Source organism: Perna viridis, chromosome 2, assembly GCF_037379345.1.
Source record: "Perna viridis isolate PV_CMFRI_1.1 ecotype Kerala chromosome 2, ASM3737934v1, whole genome shotgun sequence".
Taxonomy (NCBI): Eukaryota; Metazoa; Mollusca; class Bivalvia; order Mytilida; family Mytilidae; genus Perna; species Perna viridis.
This window is the reverse complement of record NC_142446.1, coordinates 39,669,515-39,687,499: the sequence shown is the minus strand read 5'-3', so window position 1 is coordinate 39,687,499 and position 17,985 is coordinate 39,669,515. Positions and strand designations below refer to the sequence as shown.

Below are 17,985 nucleotides of genomic sequence, written 5' to 3'. Positions count from 1 at the left end.
CAAAATTGTTTTATATTACAGTAATAAAATATCACCTTGAACTGTGTGCTTTATAATATGCATTTTTCCTATAAGCATACGCTGGGATATTGCTCTTGCAGAGATAAAAAAGCATACATTTCAGGACATTCAAAAACAAAAAAACAAAAAAAAATATTTGCTGAAAGTGTAAAAAAAAAATTCCAATTTTATTTTGGTCTGAAAAAAAAAATTAAATTAGGAAATCCCAGGCCCTCCACCATAAGAAAATGGTTCGTGCCTTATTTTCTTTGCATTATCATTTTCTTCCATGTCAAGCTTTGCCTTGACTTCTCCTTGATATTGATTGTATGTATTCTGTTCATTTGCATTTAGTTGATTGTTATGAACCTCTACTTTAGTGTTACATTTACATGTATTTTGATCCTTCTTTTACTAGAATTTTGATTTATATTTATGTTTGACAAATTATCTGGACTTTTGCATCCATCTAATGGATCTTTTTTTCTTGATAAATTGTTGTCTGAGGTTTAAGGTTACAGACCACCAATTCAACCAATGAGCATTTGGAACGTACGCAAAAATAGTCCTACGCAGAAATTACCCCTGTTCCTCATAGTGCTGTGAAAAAAGTTCTCATCTTATTTAAAAAAATTAAACAGTTTCTGAAAGGAAAAACATTTCTGTACATTTTATAGGTGCATTTTGCTTCTTGTGATGTGAAGCCTAATCTCCATAATGATTTTTAAATATACCCCTACGTTGTGAAAACACTGGGATTTCCCATGCTATTTATAGACCCCTCACTTCCGGTGACCAGTACTGCACTGCAAGTCTGCTAACCCCACATGCCATTCTGAGGATTGTGAGCTGACATATGTAGAATCATGCTGATATATAGTCCTCTGCAGGTTAAAGTTAAGGTAAAGTCCAGAGAAGCCATTGAATATTGTGAAATTAGCATAGAAGCCTATGGGAAGTGGAATTAGTAGTTTTTAGCCTTAATTGTTTCATTTTTTGTGTTACAAACTTTGATTTATAAAGATTATTAAACCTTTTAAAAGAAACATTGTCATTAATTTTATTGACATAGTTTGCTGGTAAGGCAAAAAATATGAATATGTCTGTTCCCTTTGTATACCCTAAACATTTAACAACATTTTTTTCTCAAGCATTATTAAAGTCTGGTTTCCCTATTAACTCAATGTACAATGTTTTTGAAAAAATAAGATAATTTTCATACCTCCCTACCTTAATTTTGTTCTTGCAGGTAGCAGAAAACATGACTAATTATTTTATTTTTTGTCTTTACCTTACTGAATGTATGCATTGCATTTTAGTTATCTGGCAGTGTTGCTGTTAAGGAGAAGAATATAAACCTACAGTTAGTAGATGAGCACAAACATGTAACCAACAGTGGTATTGTACAGCTGTTCACTGAACCACATCCCTACAGGATACCTAAGCAGCTGATGTACCAGAGTGAACCACCTAAGATTGCCAAAAATGTACTCTGGTCTCAGGTTAGTTCTGAAACTGTTTTCCCTTTGTTTTGATTTTGTCCTATTTATCTGTATTTCTGTATATCACAAAACTTGTAAGACCATATATCTCACAAGCTGTCTATTAAATTAATATTGACTTGTATTGTAATAAAATCTCTCTTAATTGTATATTTTATTAAGGACCTAAACAAAACACATGTGAATGTATTGTAATTCATAAATTTGGGGTTTTTGGTTTTCTGTTTGATTGCTTTTTAAAACTACTTAATATAAAATCTGTAGATTTCAGCAAAAGGCAGAAGGGGTATTTTTATCTGTATCTTATTGGTATTTCTGCCTTGCTGTCAAATAAGTGATGGATGAGAGATTTCCTTAAACTATGTGATGAAAAATGGCATTGCCTTATGAATTAGTCTCAATGTATCTAGGGAAACTTTAAATTGATTAAGTTAAGACAGGAGTACATTTTTGTACGTTTATCAAGATTCAAAATACATTTAAACAAATAGTAAATTCTGTAAATGATGTCTAGTTTAGTCAGTTTATTTATCTTTCTATTTTTCAGGATTTGGTTTAGACAGGTTTCACTGTATATTTATGGTACATTTTGAAACCTTTGAATCCTTTACAGACAGTAGGATATGTTTGTTTGGTTGGTGAAAATGTTCAGTTTTCACTTTAAATTTAGAATTAATTGAAACTGATATGAAGGGACTTCTAAAGATGTCTTAACTTGGACAGATTGCCTGTTTATCTAGAGCTTGATGTAGACAGATTTTCTGTTTATTTAGGGCTTGATGTAGACAGATTATCTGTTTATCTAGGACTTGATGCAGACAGATTTTCTGTTTATCTAGGACTTGATGTAGACAGATTATCTGTTTATCTAGGACTTGATGCAGACAGATTTTCTGTTTATCTATTAAAGCAAGATGTAGATAGATTTTCTGTTTATCTATGGCTTGATGTAGACAGATTTTCTGTTTATCTATGGCTTGATGTAGACAGATTATCTGTTTATCTAGGACTTGATGCAGACAGATTTTCTGTTTATCTAGGGCTTGAAATGCACTGTTAAAAAAAATGGCAGGAAAATTTTCCCACACTTTTTCCTCATATAAGCAGGCAAAAATATCTACATTACAGATGCTTCAGGATAAATTTGAATAAATTTTCAGTTGTTTTCTAGATGTATTGAATATATTTGAGGAAAAAAGACCAAATTGAGAAATATGATGTGCCACCAATTGCCTGATTCTTACACAGAACAGTACTTAAATTGCAATTTATACATGAATGACACAGTTTTTTTCATTTCAGATTCATGGAGTTGAAGAATCTGCAGTTGTAGGTGGTAAAAGGTAGTAGTTTTTTTATTATCCAAATCATACTCCTGAATCTGTACCACTTTTTATTGACTTTTTAATGAGCTATTGCCATCACTTGGCCTGTCATCATAGGCGGTCATTGTTAACAGTTTTTCAAAACTCTTCTTTTGTGACTCTACTTGACCAATTGGAACCAAACTTGTTATGAATGTTTCTTGGGGTATCCTGCATAGAACTTGTTTGGAGATTTATGATCCATAAAAAACATGGCCACCATTACTAAAAATAGAACATAGGGGGTCAGACAGTTGTTTTCACATATATCTCCAAAACCATTAGGTTTAGCCAAATTCTGAAAGGGTAAAAGTGTTTTGCATGATGAGATCTATCTGTTGTGAAATTTTCCTTTTAATCTTTGAAGCCATGTTGGAGTTTTTTTTTGTTATTTTTAATGTTATTTCTTTCAAAAATCTTCTCCCCTGACTCTACTTGACCTTTTGGAACCAAACTTGGTATGAATGTTCCTTGGGGTATCCTGCATAGAACTGTAATGGGATTTTTGATTTGTCAAAAAAACATAGCCGCCATTTCTAAAAAAAAAGAACATAGGGGTCAGACAGTAGTTTTTCTGCATATACAATGTATCTCCAAAACTGTTAGGTTTATCCAAATTTTGACAGGGTAAAAGTGTTCAGCATGATGACATACATGTATTTGTTGTGAAATTTTCGTTTGAATCTGTGAAGCCATGATGGAGTTTGTTTTTTTTTGTTTGTTGAAAAAAACTAAATGAAGAATTAAAGGGAGATAATACTCTCTATGATTATTGTACAAAATTTTACCAAACACAAATGTAACAATTGTAAGATAGATGCTGCATCACAGTCTAGTCAGAGACCTGAGGAGTCAACAGTTATATTGCCTAAAAACTATGACCCACTTGCCAGTTTCAACCTAATTGAAAACCTGTTCAATTTCACATGTCAAAATATGGGACAGATTCCTTTTGCTTCAACCGATCAGGTGAATTTGTACAATGTTCAATACATACCATGTTTTTGTTGTTGTAAAAGAATGAGATAACCAAATAAAATTAAAGTCATATGCACAGAATACTGTATTCTTTCTTAAAATGTACAAAAAATAATGTTAAGATAAAGGTGGATTTTTGCACAAAAATGTTATATCCTCATAGATAAATTGATAATTCATAGCTGGCTTCTATACAGTTGTATCCTTAATAATAAGATAAAACCCCTTTTTTAAATGTTATTCTAAGGAATTATTTTATGTTTTTGATTTTCTCACCCTGAAGAAATTTTGCATTTTCGTGCAATATTACAGACCGGCTAGTTCTGATATGTAATGAATCACAATTGTGATATACATGTATTAAAGCTCAAATATATTTGTGAATTTAGCAAACATTTGTAGAACAAACAAAATATATGTTTTGTCTCATAATATAGAGCGTTTATATTTCAGGTTAGCCCAGCCACACTTGGATGTCCAGCCTTTGTGGCATCAGATATGCAGGTGTTTGGATGTCTGACATGTGAACTATTTCTACAACCTGTGGTGTATTCTGATGTAGTAGATGTACCTTTAGACAGGAGAGTTTTGTTGATTTGTAAACGATATGCAGAGGAGGCTGCTTGTTTACCAAGGTGAGATTTTGGTTACTAAAACCAGTTTTCATTTTGCTCTTTGTATCTTCTTTCTGAACTAAATGTTTGATGTGTTTACTTTACATGTCTTTGTTAACCAAAATGTATTTTAGTTTTGACAAAGATTTTGAATTCCTCTACCTCAATTTTTTTTGTAGTTCATGCACAAGATGCTATTGAAAAATGTATTACATGCATATTTAAGGTTTCTTACTTTCTTGAGTCCAAGCAAATTTACTTATTAAGTTAACAGATTGTTTTCAAATTTTTACAATTTTTAGACAATGTCATCAATTTGGGGAAAGTTTACGGTTTATAACTGCTAATTAATTTATGAACAGGTGTAAACTATCCAAAATCTTGTTATGTAAGCATAAAAATCAAAAGTTAAAAACAAACCTTATATTTTAATTTATGCAGAATTAAAATCTGTCATTATTCAAAACATTGTTTAGATTGGGATTGTTTGAATCCCAGACCAAACAACATATGTCAGTACCAAATCAGATTATAATAAAAAGAATTAAATGCTTGTTACAAATCAAAAGTACAATTGTTCGTAGGTGTTAACGCTTACGTTTTTTTGTGGGAGTCTCCCGTAATTTTACCTTTTGACCCGCAAAAAAGTCTCTCGTGCGGGAGGTATCGATCTCCTGGTTTCAAGAATCCCTCCCGTAAAAAACATCCTGTAATGGAATTTATCAAATTTTCGTCAATTTTTGTCCGCCATTTTTGTTTATGTCAACAATTGTATGGGTCGCGAAAGTGCTTTATTGTCAAAACGCTTGGAACAGCTGATCGACATACGAGTCTCTCTAGAATTATCTTTGTTCATTTCGACAAATGATTTACAATTTCGAATGGAGAGTTATGTCAAGATTTTATGAACTTTGTGGCTGAACACAACTTGCCGTTCTTGTGGCTGATCATTTTACTGACTTCGTGAAAAAAAAAATTCCCTGACAATGAAATTGCAGAGAAATTTTAATGTAAAAGGATTAAATGCACCCAAATCATAAAGCAAGTTATCGTACCAGGTCTTGAGGCTACAAACATTCAGTGATTGAAAACTGTAAACAGAAACCATTCAGTATTTTATGTGATGAAAGCAATGTTAGGGGTGCCAAAAGTTCTTTGCTACTCTTGTTCGCATTTTTAAAGATGGAAGCAAGACCATCAAAACCAGATTCATTGACATGCCAGTGATGAACGTTGGAACAGGGCAAAAGCTATTTTATGCCTTACTAAGCATCACTTCTGTGAATACATGTATAATTCATTTTGTTGATTCATTTGTATATATCATGTATATATGTTTTGAAAAAAAATATTTATTTAATTTATAACATAACAAAATATGTCGATAATGCCGTCATGCAAAATCTCCTGCAATTTTATGATGGATTGCAGGAGATCTCCCACAGTCAGGTTTGACTAGGTTAACAGGTATGATTGTTTAGTAAAATAGTTTATAGGTATTATTTATTACATGGTTCTACATATATTGTGCACTTAATGTCTTTATTTTTATTCCTGTTTCAGGTCAATTGACAAGGTAGTTGAGGTTCTGCTGAACCCAAGGCATTGTAGAGAGTCTGATTCATTAAAGGCCAATAATGTATCTGCATTTACTTCCACCAACCTTCTGTTGCCAACCCCTTCACAACTTCTCTGTCCATATGATGATATTTTGCCATTCCCAGATTATTTTCCAACTCTGTACACATGTATATGCAAATTGAAGGAAATTGATAGAAAGTTAGAGAAAATTGAAATGGATGTACTAAGTAGTTTCCATGAAAAAGAAAAAATAATGAAGGTGACTGCTAGAGAAAAAGTTACAATAATGCAAAAATACCTGGAAAAGAATAGTTCATTGAAATTGTCTGAGGAAGGGATTGAGATACTACTTCCTCATCTGGAGGATCTCTTCTCAAATGAAAACACAAGTGTTCAGGCTGCATGGTCACTTTTTAATTTGATTGGCCAACAGGTAGATTCTGATCAAATGAAAACACATTTTATACCTTATTTGGTTAAGCTGTATCATGTTGATAATCCAACACCTAAATTCATGAAAATTTACCATAAAAGCTTCATTGTTCAATTAGTTCTAAGACTGGGACTAGAAGAGTTCTTGAGCAACTTTTCAACAACTTTAGTTGAGGCTGTAGCAGGATATAAGGATTATGTTTTTGAGGACTTGTATACAGAGACATCAGAAATTGACAGCATGTTTGAAAAATCACCAGTCCATTTACCGATAGTTATAGAGGAAGACAGGCAATCAAGGACCAGTTCAGTGCTCCAAGATAATGGCCAATCAGATGAATACGATGAAATGCATGTGATGCCTGATGATGAAGATGACATTGAAGTGGATTTAGTGGTGAGGAAATGTTCTATGCCAGTTGGGAGTGGTCAGGAGGAGAAAGGATCACTGCATAGCTTCAATGGAGCAGATGACAGGAAAACAGAAGATAATGTCTCTAACCATAGTTTATCATCTGTTATTGACAGTGAAGCAGATGATGAAAATGTTCTACAGTTTCAGGTATATATACATGTACTTTACTTGTATGTAATGGTTGTTGTTATGAATAATTGGATGTACTATGTATTTAAAGAGGTAAACTGTTTCACCATTTTATGTCTGTCTGCTGTCCATTCATCTGCTCATCACCATTTTTTCTGAACAGTTTTATCTACAACTTCTTGTTACAGTAACTTGATATTTTGATACAAGCCTTATATTTTTTGAGTGTTTGATTTCATTTTGAGACTGGGTAACAATAACTTTATTTTTGATGACTTGGTTAATTTCATATACAAAAGTTTGGGTGTGGATGTATCACTTGTGGGCATTGGATCCTAGATTTCATGCTTTTTTTGTGTTTTTTCTCTGGCTGCAAATGAAAACTTAAAGGAATTTTCAATGAAATTCCCTGATGAATATTCTCAAAGTATACAAATACAATATTTTAAAATGATAGCTACACATTTAAATGCTTTCTTTTATGGAATGATTGTTTTATTTTTGCATTAGTACTCAGAAGAAGTGGACCAGAATGAAGTCAGTGATGGCTATACTTCAGACAAATCAGGTGATGATGTTAATGGTTCTGGAGAGTCTGATTATGAGAAAAGGAATACACAACATGGTCACATGACTAGAAGCGAAACTGATGAATTTGCCAGTACTATGTCAGACAAAACTGCATCAGAAGTTGTCAACATCAGAGATGTTTCTATGGAAACTATCAAATGGCTATCACATAGAACAGGACCTTTATTAACAGCCAAGTATTTGTCAAGGAATTTGTTGCGGATGCTGGTTTTGTGCTATTTAGGGGAAGAACAGCTGATGTCTGTTGACACCAAAAGTGAGCACATGTACAATGTTTATACTATTGATAGCTGAAGAAGGGTTACTTGTTAATATTTTGAATAATTATATTACACATAAAAAATTGTAACGAAACTATAAGGTGATGTATATTTTTTTCTTAGGTCATCTACATGAGCCTTAAATAAGTACTACAATGTACTGCTTTTGTTACAGTTAAAAAAAAACCCAAAATCTGTTTTGAAACTGTATTTCAGATGACTCTCTACAGACATCCAGATTGGTAATGGGTGACAGACATGCAGAGAAAGTTATCAGTTGTTTGCTATATGTTGCTCAGCTGTATGGAGAACAGGTTTTATTGATACAATATATTCCATCAATCATAGACTTAGTAAGTATGACATTACCATGAACTCAGATTGAATTTAGTGGGTACCCATTCTGTATATGCAAATTCTGTTAAATCAGATGGATGAATTATAGTACCTATTTTGTATCTGCAACTTTCATTAGCTGTGGTGGATGGTATGTGGTACTCATTTTGTACCTACAACTCCTCCTAAACTGCTCTTGGGATTTTTATGAGACTTTTTTGGTAGATTTACTTCCAATATGCCATTGACTCCTTTGAGATTCCCATTCTGTTACATTTATACAATGCTTTTGTGCAAACTATTTTGAAAGTTTTGGAATAATATTAAAACTGAATGAATTTTCAAAACTAGACAGTATCTGTGTACATAGGGGTATGGGAGGTGATATCATTTTGTGATCTGTGCTCACAGCAATTCTAGTTTCTCTTTTGAAGTCAGAATGTTAAATTATTTAGACAGGTTTGTTTAAAGAGATTTTATCTCCTTCTATTTTAGGTATATGGTGCAAAGAAAAGATTGACAGCTAAAGCAGAGGCTGGATTAGTTAGCTCCCTTGTTTTATTACGACATATCCTACCCCACCTTACAGATAATACAGTCATGAATATTTTGATGGTATTTATTTTAATACTTTGTTCTGCTACAAGAACTAATTAAATACAGTATAGATATCGGCATTCTCTCTTTAGATACATTTAAATTTAGCAGTATGAGAATTGTATATTCATTCTGTTTCATGTATTTGACATTAGCGATAAGTGTTTTATGATATCTTGAAATTACAGACAAAGGATTTATCACAAAAAAATCATTCTTTGTTATGTGAAGATCTTTTAATAACCAGCATTTTTTCAGTGTTTGTTTTGTCTATGGGTTCATTGGTGAGAGTATTTTTATTAGATTATTTTACTTAGGCCAAACTTAGGTACATTATTTGGTTATCAGACCCTTCCTCTGCTTTTCATGACCTCAGTATCCATATTTATTGCCATATCAATAAAATAGTAGAACAATGCCTCCCTCATCACTTTATCTGTCAATGAATAATGTAAACCCCCCTCATTAATTATTTGTAGCAATAAAATGATAAAAAGAATGCCTTCTGTTCTCATTGGTTTTTTGTTTTTGAATATGGATTGAGAACCAAGAAATTAGTTCGGAAAGGCCTTTGTATTTATATTTCATAATAAATTAAAAAGTTTCTATTTTCAGAATGTTTAAACATGACCATTTCTTCATTTCTTTTCAGGATACAATAATTAAAGAAATACTTCAGCCAGTGATCAGAGTTGTTTCTTCTCCATCACACAACTTTCCCAGTGGAAGTGTTATGAGGACAATTATATGTCACAAGTTTGTGGATGCTGTCTACATCATTGGCTTAAGAATTGGTTTTGAGATGACCCGTCAACACATGACCAAACTTCTACAGAATTTCTTTGTTTGCTTCAACCCAGTGAATGATATGTTCAAGACTGAGATTCCTGGCTCCCCTCAGCCCATCAGAACTGTCCTATCAAATAGTATGTTGGTGATTTTTGTAGTGTTATTTGGGGTGCCTCTACTTAATAAAGACTTCTTGAAACTTTTTAAAAACCATTAAGAGGTATTACTTCAAATTTCATGAGCAAAAAAGTTTGTAATGGAATACCAAATTTTATGAATAACTAATAAGATATTAATTCGTTATCTCATTATGTTTTGTAATCAGGAAATAACACCAGAGTATTTTGTTGATGTTATACTATGAAATCAACCATCTATCATAATTAACCCAAATTTACGATTTTATAACACTTGTTTTGGGTTTTTACTCACACTTTTTTTAATTCTATTTTCAGCATCTATAGATGATACTTTCTGTAATATAAAATTGATTGATGACTCATCCAAAGAATATGTCTTTGGTACACCAGTCAGTGTAAAGAACTCAATATCACCTCAACCAAGTCCTTTCAGGAGGAGACAACCTCACAGTCTATCCACAAGTGCTGAGGATAGAGGTATGAAATATTGGGTATTGGTCAGAATTAATAAATTTTGTTGTGTAGATTATGCTTTAATATATATATATATATGTAATGAGCTATGAAATTCATCTACTTAGTGATGATACACTGTAGGTGTGACTCTTGAACTACAGTATTGATGAATTTCAGTGAAACTCAGAAAAGCTGTACATGTTGTTAAAGAAAATGTGCTTGTCATTGGCATTTTATTCATGCATGTATATTTTATCAGTGTGAATCACTACATTCTTGAATTTATTTTTTTCTCAATACTTTTATAGTAATTTCTTCAAAAGTGCATTCTTTTCTATTGATGAATATTACTCCATTGTAAAGAAAACTTTTCAAAGTTATCTTTGTTTGGATATCAATACTGGAAGACTTCAAAGAGACCTCTGGATAAACATTTATATGGAAGACTTCAAAGAGACCTCTGGATAAACATTTATATTTAAATATGTTTATGGTATTAATTTGTTCTCTTCCTGAAACAAAATATTCTCAGGTCATCTAATAAACACTTTTTGAATAACAAAACTTTCAGATGAATCATTTCCTGAAAACATGCATGGCAAAGAAGATATAGAGAAGGAAATAGCTGATGTTTTTAATCCTGAACTTGCAATGGCTTCTTACATTCCATTCTGTAGAATATTTGGAAGGTAAGGTATACATAAGATTCAACACCTATTCAGTGGTATAATGTGTATGAATGAATATACAAAGTGGGAATATAAAGGAAAACTCAAATAAGTATTTCTAACAGAAAGCTTTAACAATCTTTTAATCTTTTTTCTGAGTTTTCCCTAAATCTTAAATTTCATGTAATCTGATTGGTCAATAGTTAAATAGAGGGAAGATTTGAGGAAAACTTCGATGTGAGATATTTTTATGAAACTGGGCCTTAGCATCTCAATTTTTTTTTAATTTGAAGTGCTTAAACTCAACCAACAAATCTACATTAAACTTCACTTTTAGTATTCACATGGAACAGTATTTATCTAATGATGACTACATTCGTCAGTTATGTGCTCAGTTTGACAATACTGAAGGAGAACAAGTAGTTGATGATATTCGAGGTATTATATGTAATGTTTTCATATTTTTGTTTTACTTTTTTTTTATATTGCAAATGCTTCTTTTCACAGGAAGAACTTTAAATTACAAAACTTACTTAAAGATGATACATTGATGGATTATTATTATGAATATTAAATGTTGTATATTTTAGTTTATGAAAACATCTTTGATAAATGTGACAACACGCTTCTCTTGAAGCTCCATGTTTTAAAAATTGTTGCTATCGTCCTTTTTTCGAAGCAGTTGATGTAGTTTTGCTTTTTACCCATTGACCTTAAGGACGCTCTTCCATGGAAACACAAGTCACCTGATCCAAATTCTGTTTCCCAATGACCAAAAAATGATAACTTAGTGGTGTTTGAAAAAGCTGTATCAGAAATTGAAATTGCATTATTTCCTGATGACAATTATTAGTAAAAAGAACAAATTTTACTGTGTCAGCTGTCTTTTTTTTAAAGATAGTACATGTTACTATGTGAACATCTTTTTGTCTCTGTTGTAAACTCTCTAAAAAAACTCAATTGATTTTGATAAAACCTAAAAGGAAGGTCAAGGATGATGTGTAGATATACATACAGGGAGATAATCATTGCAAGGTCACTTCTAGAGAAGATTGTTTAATTTATGGGTTTAACATGATTAAAGTTTAAGCGAAAAGTGAGAGGACATTCTTTTATGGACTTACTTACAGTTCTTCTAGTAGAATTAGTTTAATTACAGTCTGTATATACAGGCAAGCTTAATTTATCTTAAGGTACACAATATGTTTTATTGAGCTGTAATATAAACAAAAATGTAAATTACATGTAATTTTTTTTATAGAAACTAATCAAAAAGGAACAGATATTTTAAATGTAGAGTTACAAGGGAACAAGATTTATGTCCAGCCAACAAGAGATCAAAGTGACCTTGACCTAACCTCTATTGGACCAATATATAAAAACTCTAGGATACTTTCAATGAATCCAGAAGCAACAAGAAGGTATAGTTAAGGCCAAACAAATTCAGTTTTTTGTGTGATTTTAAATTGTCCTCAATGGTGCAGGTTTATGAATTATATTTATTTTTTATTTCAAAATTCTTTTTGTAGGGGAAATTTCATTCTTTATGCAGAACACTAGAAATAATGTTCAAGGATAAGAAATTCTATATATTGACTTTATTGAAGAAGTGAGTAAAAATATGTTAAATGTTTGAAAAACTTTTGAGCAATCTATAACATTTTTGCCAGACTGCCTTAAAGTGTATGTGTTTTTTTTTCTGCGTTTATTTGTAAAATGAATAGGTTGCAAAAAAGTTGTTCATGACAGTAATATTTATTTTGAACCAGACAGTGATTTGTAGTCAGATAATAAAGTCTTCATTTGATGTGATACTTTTTTTTAAAAGACCATTTTTATGAAATATAAATACGGATTATTTGTTTTGTTTTGTGAAAAAGCAGTGACATGGAACGACACAGAAGAAGACATCTTCGTGGTAATTGGTTGGCATACTGGGAACATGAACTTGGTATTTCACTTAACATTGCATAGATTATCTGTAATGAGTCTTTCTCAATTTTTGCTAAAATAAAAACGTTGATACATCTGTTTAATCAAATCAACAGGGTGTACATGTATGGTTTAAATATTATCTACCTTTATTATGTGTACAGCTTTGAGGAAAAATTAGACATAAGACTGAGAGTGATAAAGATGGAAGTTCAAATAGTTATAGTATATTGAGCATTCAATACCAAAATTTATGCATTAGTTTTGGCTGAGGGGTTTAGATTCCAAATCAAAAGTCCCTTACTTCTTCATTTAAATACTAGTGTATCAAATTTTGGTTTCTTACAGTATACTTTATTACAGTACCTTATTTCCCCCTTCTATACATGTTCATATATTTTGTAGGTTTAAGTGAGAGAGACACATTATTCAACTTTAAACAGATCAAGTTACAGGCATTTGAAGGTCATTCAGCAGGCATCAAAACATTAACTGTGTTTGACAATGAGAACTCTTTTATCAGTTCTAGTAAAGACAGGACAGTCAAGCTCTGGTCTGTCAAAAGTTTTGGAGACGGAACAGGAAAGTAAGTATATTTAAATGTGCTTCAAATAAAGGCAATTTACATGAAACATTCTATACCTTGAAGGTAATAGTCTATCTATAACTTTCATGGGGAAATTTTATGTATTGGTACAGTGTGCTGTAATACAGGTTTGAAATGCATGTACTTAAAAAGAAAAAGAAGACTTTTCACTTAAATCAATTGTAAGGTATAATTGTTGGTTTATATAATGTAATGGAATCTACATATATGAAAATATCACACCTTTTTCTGTCCAGCTTGCTGTAAATGTTTTGGTACTTAAATTGCACATTAATCACTCATTGACAGAAATTATCTTGTTACTATTTTACTTAGCCACATTTGGGCAGGTGATCCATAAAGTTATTAGATTAAGGTTTGAAATTCAGTCATCACATCTTCATAGTAGATCTCAAGTTCACCTAGACAACATTTTTTTTTAACTTATTTTATTTTCAGTTATATTCTGTCTCTTTTGCAACCTCAAAATTTGTATACAGTGAGAGTATTTACATTCGTGGGTATCAAATTTCGTGGTAAATGGGGAAAGCACAAGATCATGGATTCTTGAATTCGTGAATTTGATGATACTGTCATTCAATTTAAAGAATTTAAATAATCCTTTTTGTTGGGAATCAAACTTGTTGGTTTACTTTACCCATGAAATCCATAAAAATTTGTACCCCACGAACAATAGTACTTTTACAGTAGTGTGTAACACTGTCTAGTAAGATGCCATACTATGAAAATTTGTCATCATCCAAAATTAAATAACAGAACTGATGCACCAAAGGAGGGTTTATTTCAATGTTTTATTGTATTTTACAGGAGTAGACCTCAGTGGACTTATAGAGAACATAAGAAGTCTGTTTATTCTGTAGTTTTTTTAGAGTCATTGAGACTTGTTACTTCCTGTGATAGCTCTGTCCATGTAAGTTATCATTGATCCATTCATATTTGTCATATAAACATGTGCAGAAAGAGGAGTAAAGTTGATAAATCTTCTGACTATATATATTCTGGTCACTTGGTAAACTATTAATATTGAGTACTCCTTACACTGTTAAATTCAATGCATACATGATTTTTGTAAGACTTGTACAACAGATACCATTTTCATATAAACTCTCACTTGAAAGTGTTCCTAGAATCCTAACCTCCACTCAAATGTGACTAATCAGGTAACTTTTAATTTGAAGATTTGAGTAAATATTGAAATACTATGAATGTGCTCATTCATCTGTACGAGCAGATTTGTGGCAGAAATTTTCTCCCCTCCTTTGGTAATCTGTCATTTATTCAGTTGGTATATTTTATTTTTGTTGTAATTTGATATTACTTAATTTTTCTATATGCAGAAATAACTCTGCATTATATGATTTTTTTAACAAATTACCTTTTTCCATCAATTGGATTTCTTATTTACAGCAAAACAACCTCAGACTCTGGCCTTTGTATATCTAAGTGTGTAGTAATGATGTCTGTCTGTCTGCTTGTCAGTCTTAAAAGTTTTTTTCTGATAAAGTTAACCATATATGTACTGGTTGATGTTGTCCTTCCAATACCTTAAGTGGGTATTATAATAAAGAAAGTGCAACTTTTTGTTTCTCATTGATATAAAGCATTACTTCTTTTATAAGATATGGGACCCATTTACTACTGATACAGTCAGAATATTAGATTCCTCCCGATACAGTCCAGTAACAGCCATGTCTTCAGTAGCAACTCCATCATCAATGGTCTTAACTGCCAACACTGAGAATCAGCTAAGGTAAGTGTAATTTCATTGCTCTCGTGAAGTTCAAAAAGTGATTCAAAATGAAATTGGTTGGCCTTCCAAAATAGTAATGTTGATTAATGGGCTCATCAGAAGCTAAGCATGACACAAAATTTAGTTGCCTATTTTCTTCTTACTCTTGATACCAATTAAGGCTAAGTAAAGCCCTGAATACATTTCCAGGAGTCCTCAGATGGAGAATTCTTGTGTCAAAACTACAGCAATAATCTATATTTTATAATTAAGTGCTGATAGTTACTTGATTAGTGGATCAATACATTTGAAGTTCATCTGAACAAGTTCTAGCCTTTTGTAAGATTTTTTATATCATTATTTAACAGGTTTTTGGATCTCAGAGCAGTTAGCTATGCTCATGAATACAGATGCACTACTGCAACTGCAGGTAAAACTTACATGTGTATATAATCAGTTTTTATTCCCTGCCACTTGAAGTGGCGAGCTGTTGTGTAGTTGAGTGTCCATCTGTCTGTCTCCAGATGGTAACTTGAGAACTAATCAATGAATTTTTTTTAAACTTGTACAGTCGTTCAAGTATTATGAAATACATGTAATTAGTTAAGTTCAATTTTCATCAAAAATCCAAAAGGCAGTTTTTTGTATATTGTATTAATAGGATTGATAAGATTATCTTTGTTGTCAAACCACAAAATCACTGGGTGGATTTGTATATTATATGTATAGATTTTATAAGATGTTGTCAGTCCACAAGGTTAGATATTAAGATGTTTCATAGTCAACCTCAACAGTTACTTGGTTGATTTGTAAATTGCATTTGCAGGCTTGATAAGATGTTTGGCAGTCAGCCCAGACAGTCAGTGGGTTGCTATTGGATTCTCTTCTGGGATCATGTCATTACTGAGTCTGAAAACTGGAATCATGTTAGGAACTTGGAAGGCACATGAGGGAGAAATTTGTCAGGTAAGCAATACTGTAAAATTCAGTCGTAATTGTTCAATAACTCTTTTTTGATTTAGATGATACCAAGTGATTTTGACAGTCTTGCTTGTATGGGTTTGCCATAAAAATGACCCTGACAGCTTATATGTCAGCATAATAGAACAGAAATCATGTATAGAAATTTGAAAAGTAACTTACATTGATTAATTGCAAATTACATTTTTTTTCTGGTACACAATTGACAAATTTTCATTGACAAATTGATTTTTACTGAATAAGCCCAAAGATAATTGTGTCAAGCCTTAGTAGTTTTGTATTATTTTTGTTTAGGTTATTAATCTCTTCTTTATGGATTATCAACATTTTTGTAGATGAAAGCATACAGCAATAACAAATTTATATCCTGTTCTTATGATCAAACAGTTAAAGTGTGGAATGCTGACGATATTAAAGATGTCACTTTGTTGAAAGGTCTGTTATAGGAGTTATATACTGAAAACTGTTTTCATATGCCAATCTTAAACATGTAAAATGGTAAACTGATTTAAGGTCCTTCATTTCTCATACCATAAGTCAAAAGTATTCTGATGATTTATAATTAATTTTTCTGTTATTGGAAGTGGCAATATATTTTAGCTTCATAGCAGAAACGTTAGATGGAACATTTCAGATAGTAAAAATAAGGGGAAAAAATGCCTAAGCTGCAAATATACAGCTGTACAATGCTATGGTTGAGAAAGACAAACATTTGTTTTGATGTGTCTTCTAAGTGGAACCAACTGTTGTTGGTGGTAGAGACCAGGTTTTCAGATACTTGATCAAGGAGTTTGGTTAGAGTATACCTTTATTATGACTGGGCTACCAGGTTGACTGTTGGGCCTATTCCCTAACACTTGTAAGTCCGGGAACATTTCCAAGGAGGCCAAGGAGGTACACCAAAGCAGAGTTTACTGACAGGACACATGTTATTCATTGTTCATTATGAATTATCCTCTTTAAATTTTAAATCTTTATGTAGAAGTTTGCATGCGAGGTTTATGAATGTGAATCCAGTTTGCCATTATCATAATGCTGCTACATTTTCATTGCCAGGACACACTGAACCTGTTCACTGCATATCTTTGTATAAGAAACAAGTGATCACTGGCAGTACAGGCAACAAGATAGGAGTCCACTCCTCAGCAGATGATCAGGTATTTATTGATTCATGTTGATGTCTTGTGTTGCTATAAACCTATTTGGTCACTTGTTATGCATTGAATACCTGGGTTAACCCTCCTAAGCATCTCAATATTTTTTTATTAAGCAAGTATAAGACAAGTAATGTCCTTATGCTTTGTCAATAATATGTATGTATTATGTAAATTGAGTCCATGTAATGAGCAATAAACAATCATGAGCATGTGCACGTCCTGGCGTCAATTTCACAAAAAGTTGTAAGTGTGAAATTGATCTTAAATTATGGCGTCACAATGCTATTTAGGTTGTGATGTCATTACTTACTATCAATTACACACTTACGATTTGTTTTGAGAAATTGACGCCTGGATCCTCCAACATTACACATGTTTCATTTACTTGAAGTTTGGATTGTTTCAAACAAATCCTGCATGGACAACTTTTCCCTCAATATTAATTTGTGAAAATATCTTACTTGACCAATGTTTTTATGGAATTTCATCTGTAGCAGCTATTGTGTAGTGTATGTTTATGAACGAGCTTTGTATGGTAATTGTATGATGAATCATGCAGATTGTGTATGGAATTGAAAACTAAACACTTTTGTTGAAGTGTTTATGTGCAATTTACCAATTCCTCTACATTTTGGGAGTGTTGATTTGAACATAATTAAATTCAGCTAAGAGTATCATTGGATTTTTTCTGTAATGTGATTTTATTGGCACTGAATAACTCCCATTG

At 32.0% G+C, this 17,985-nt stretch overlaps 1 protein-coding gene across 2 annotated transcripts in view; it reads left to right on the top strand.

Annotated features, from left to right (window-relative positions):
- The window catches only part of LOC148625008 (WD repeat-containing protein 81-like), a 28,691-nt gene that overhangs the window by 9,001 nt on the left and 1,705 nt on the right, over positions 1-17,985 (top strand). The window contains exons 5-25 of one of the 2 annotated variants that reach the window (XM_088568194.1): positions 1,320-1,502; positions 2,805-2,846; positions 3,680-3,835; positions 4,298-4,479; positions 6,022-7,033; positions 7,526-7,862; positions 8,083-8,219; positions 8,698-8,817; positions 9,452-9,725; positions 10,044-10,205; positions 10,756-10,873; positions 11,190-11,290; positions 12,114-12,273; positions 12,736-12,803; positions 13,190-13,370; positions 14,199-14,301; positions 15,011-15,141; positions 15,489-15,550; positions 15,947-16,086; positions 16,437-16,536; positions 17,158-17,258. In XM_088568194.1, the coding sequence (XP_088424320.1) occupies positions 1,320-1,502; positions 2,805-2,846; positions 3,680-3,835; positions 4,298-4,479; positions 6,022-7,033; positions 7,526-7,862; positions 8,083-8,219; positions 8,698-8,817; positions 9,452-9,725; positions 10,044-10,205; positions 10,756-10,873; positions 11,190-11,290; positions 12,114-12,273; positions 12,736-12,803; positions 13,190-13,370; positions 14,199-14,301; positions 15,011-15,141; positions 15,489-15,550; positions 15,947-16,086; positions 16,437-16,536; positions 17,158-17,258 (3,870 nt within the window). Of the gene's footprint in view, positions 1-1,319; positions 1,503-2,804; positions 2,847-3,679; positions 3,836-4,297; positions 4,480-6,021; positions 7,034-7,525; positions 7,863-8,082; positions 8,220-8,697; positions 8,818-9,451; positions 9,726-10,043; positions 10,206-10,755; positions 10,874-11,189; positions 11,291-12,113; positions 12,274-12,732; positions 12,804-13,189; positions 13,371-14,198; positions 14,302-15,010; positions 15,142-15,488; positions 15,551-15,946; positions 16,087-16,436; positions 16,537-17,157; positions 17,259-17,985 lie in introns of both variants that reach the window. The other variant, XM_088568193.1, reaches the window with a different exon arrangement.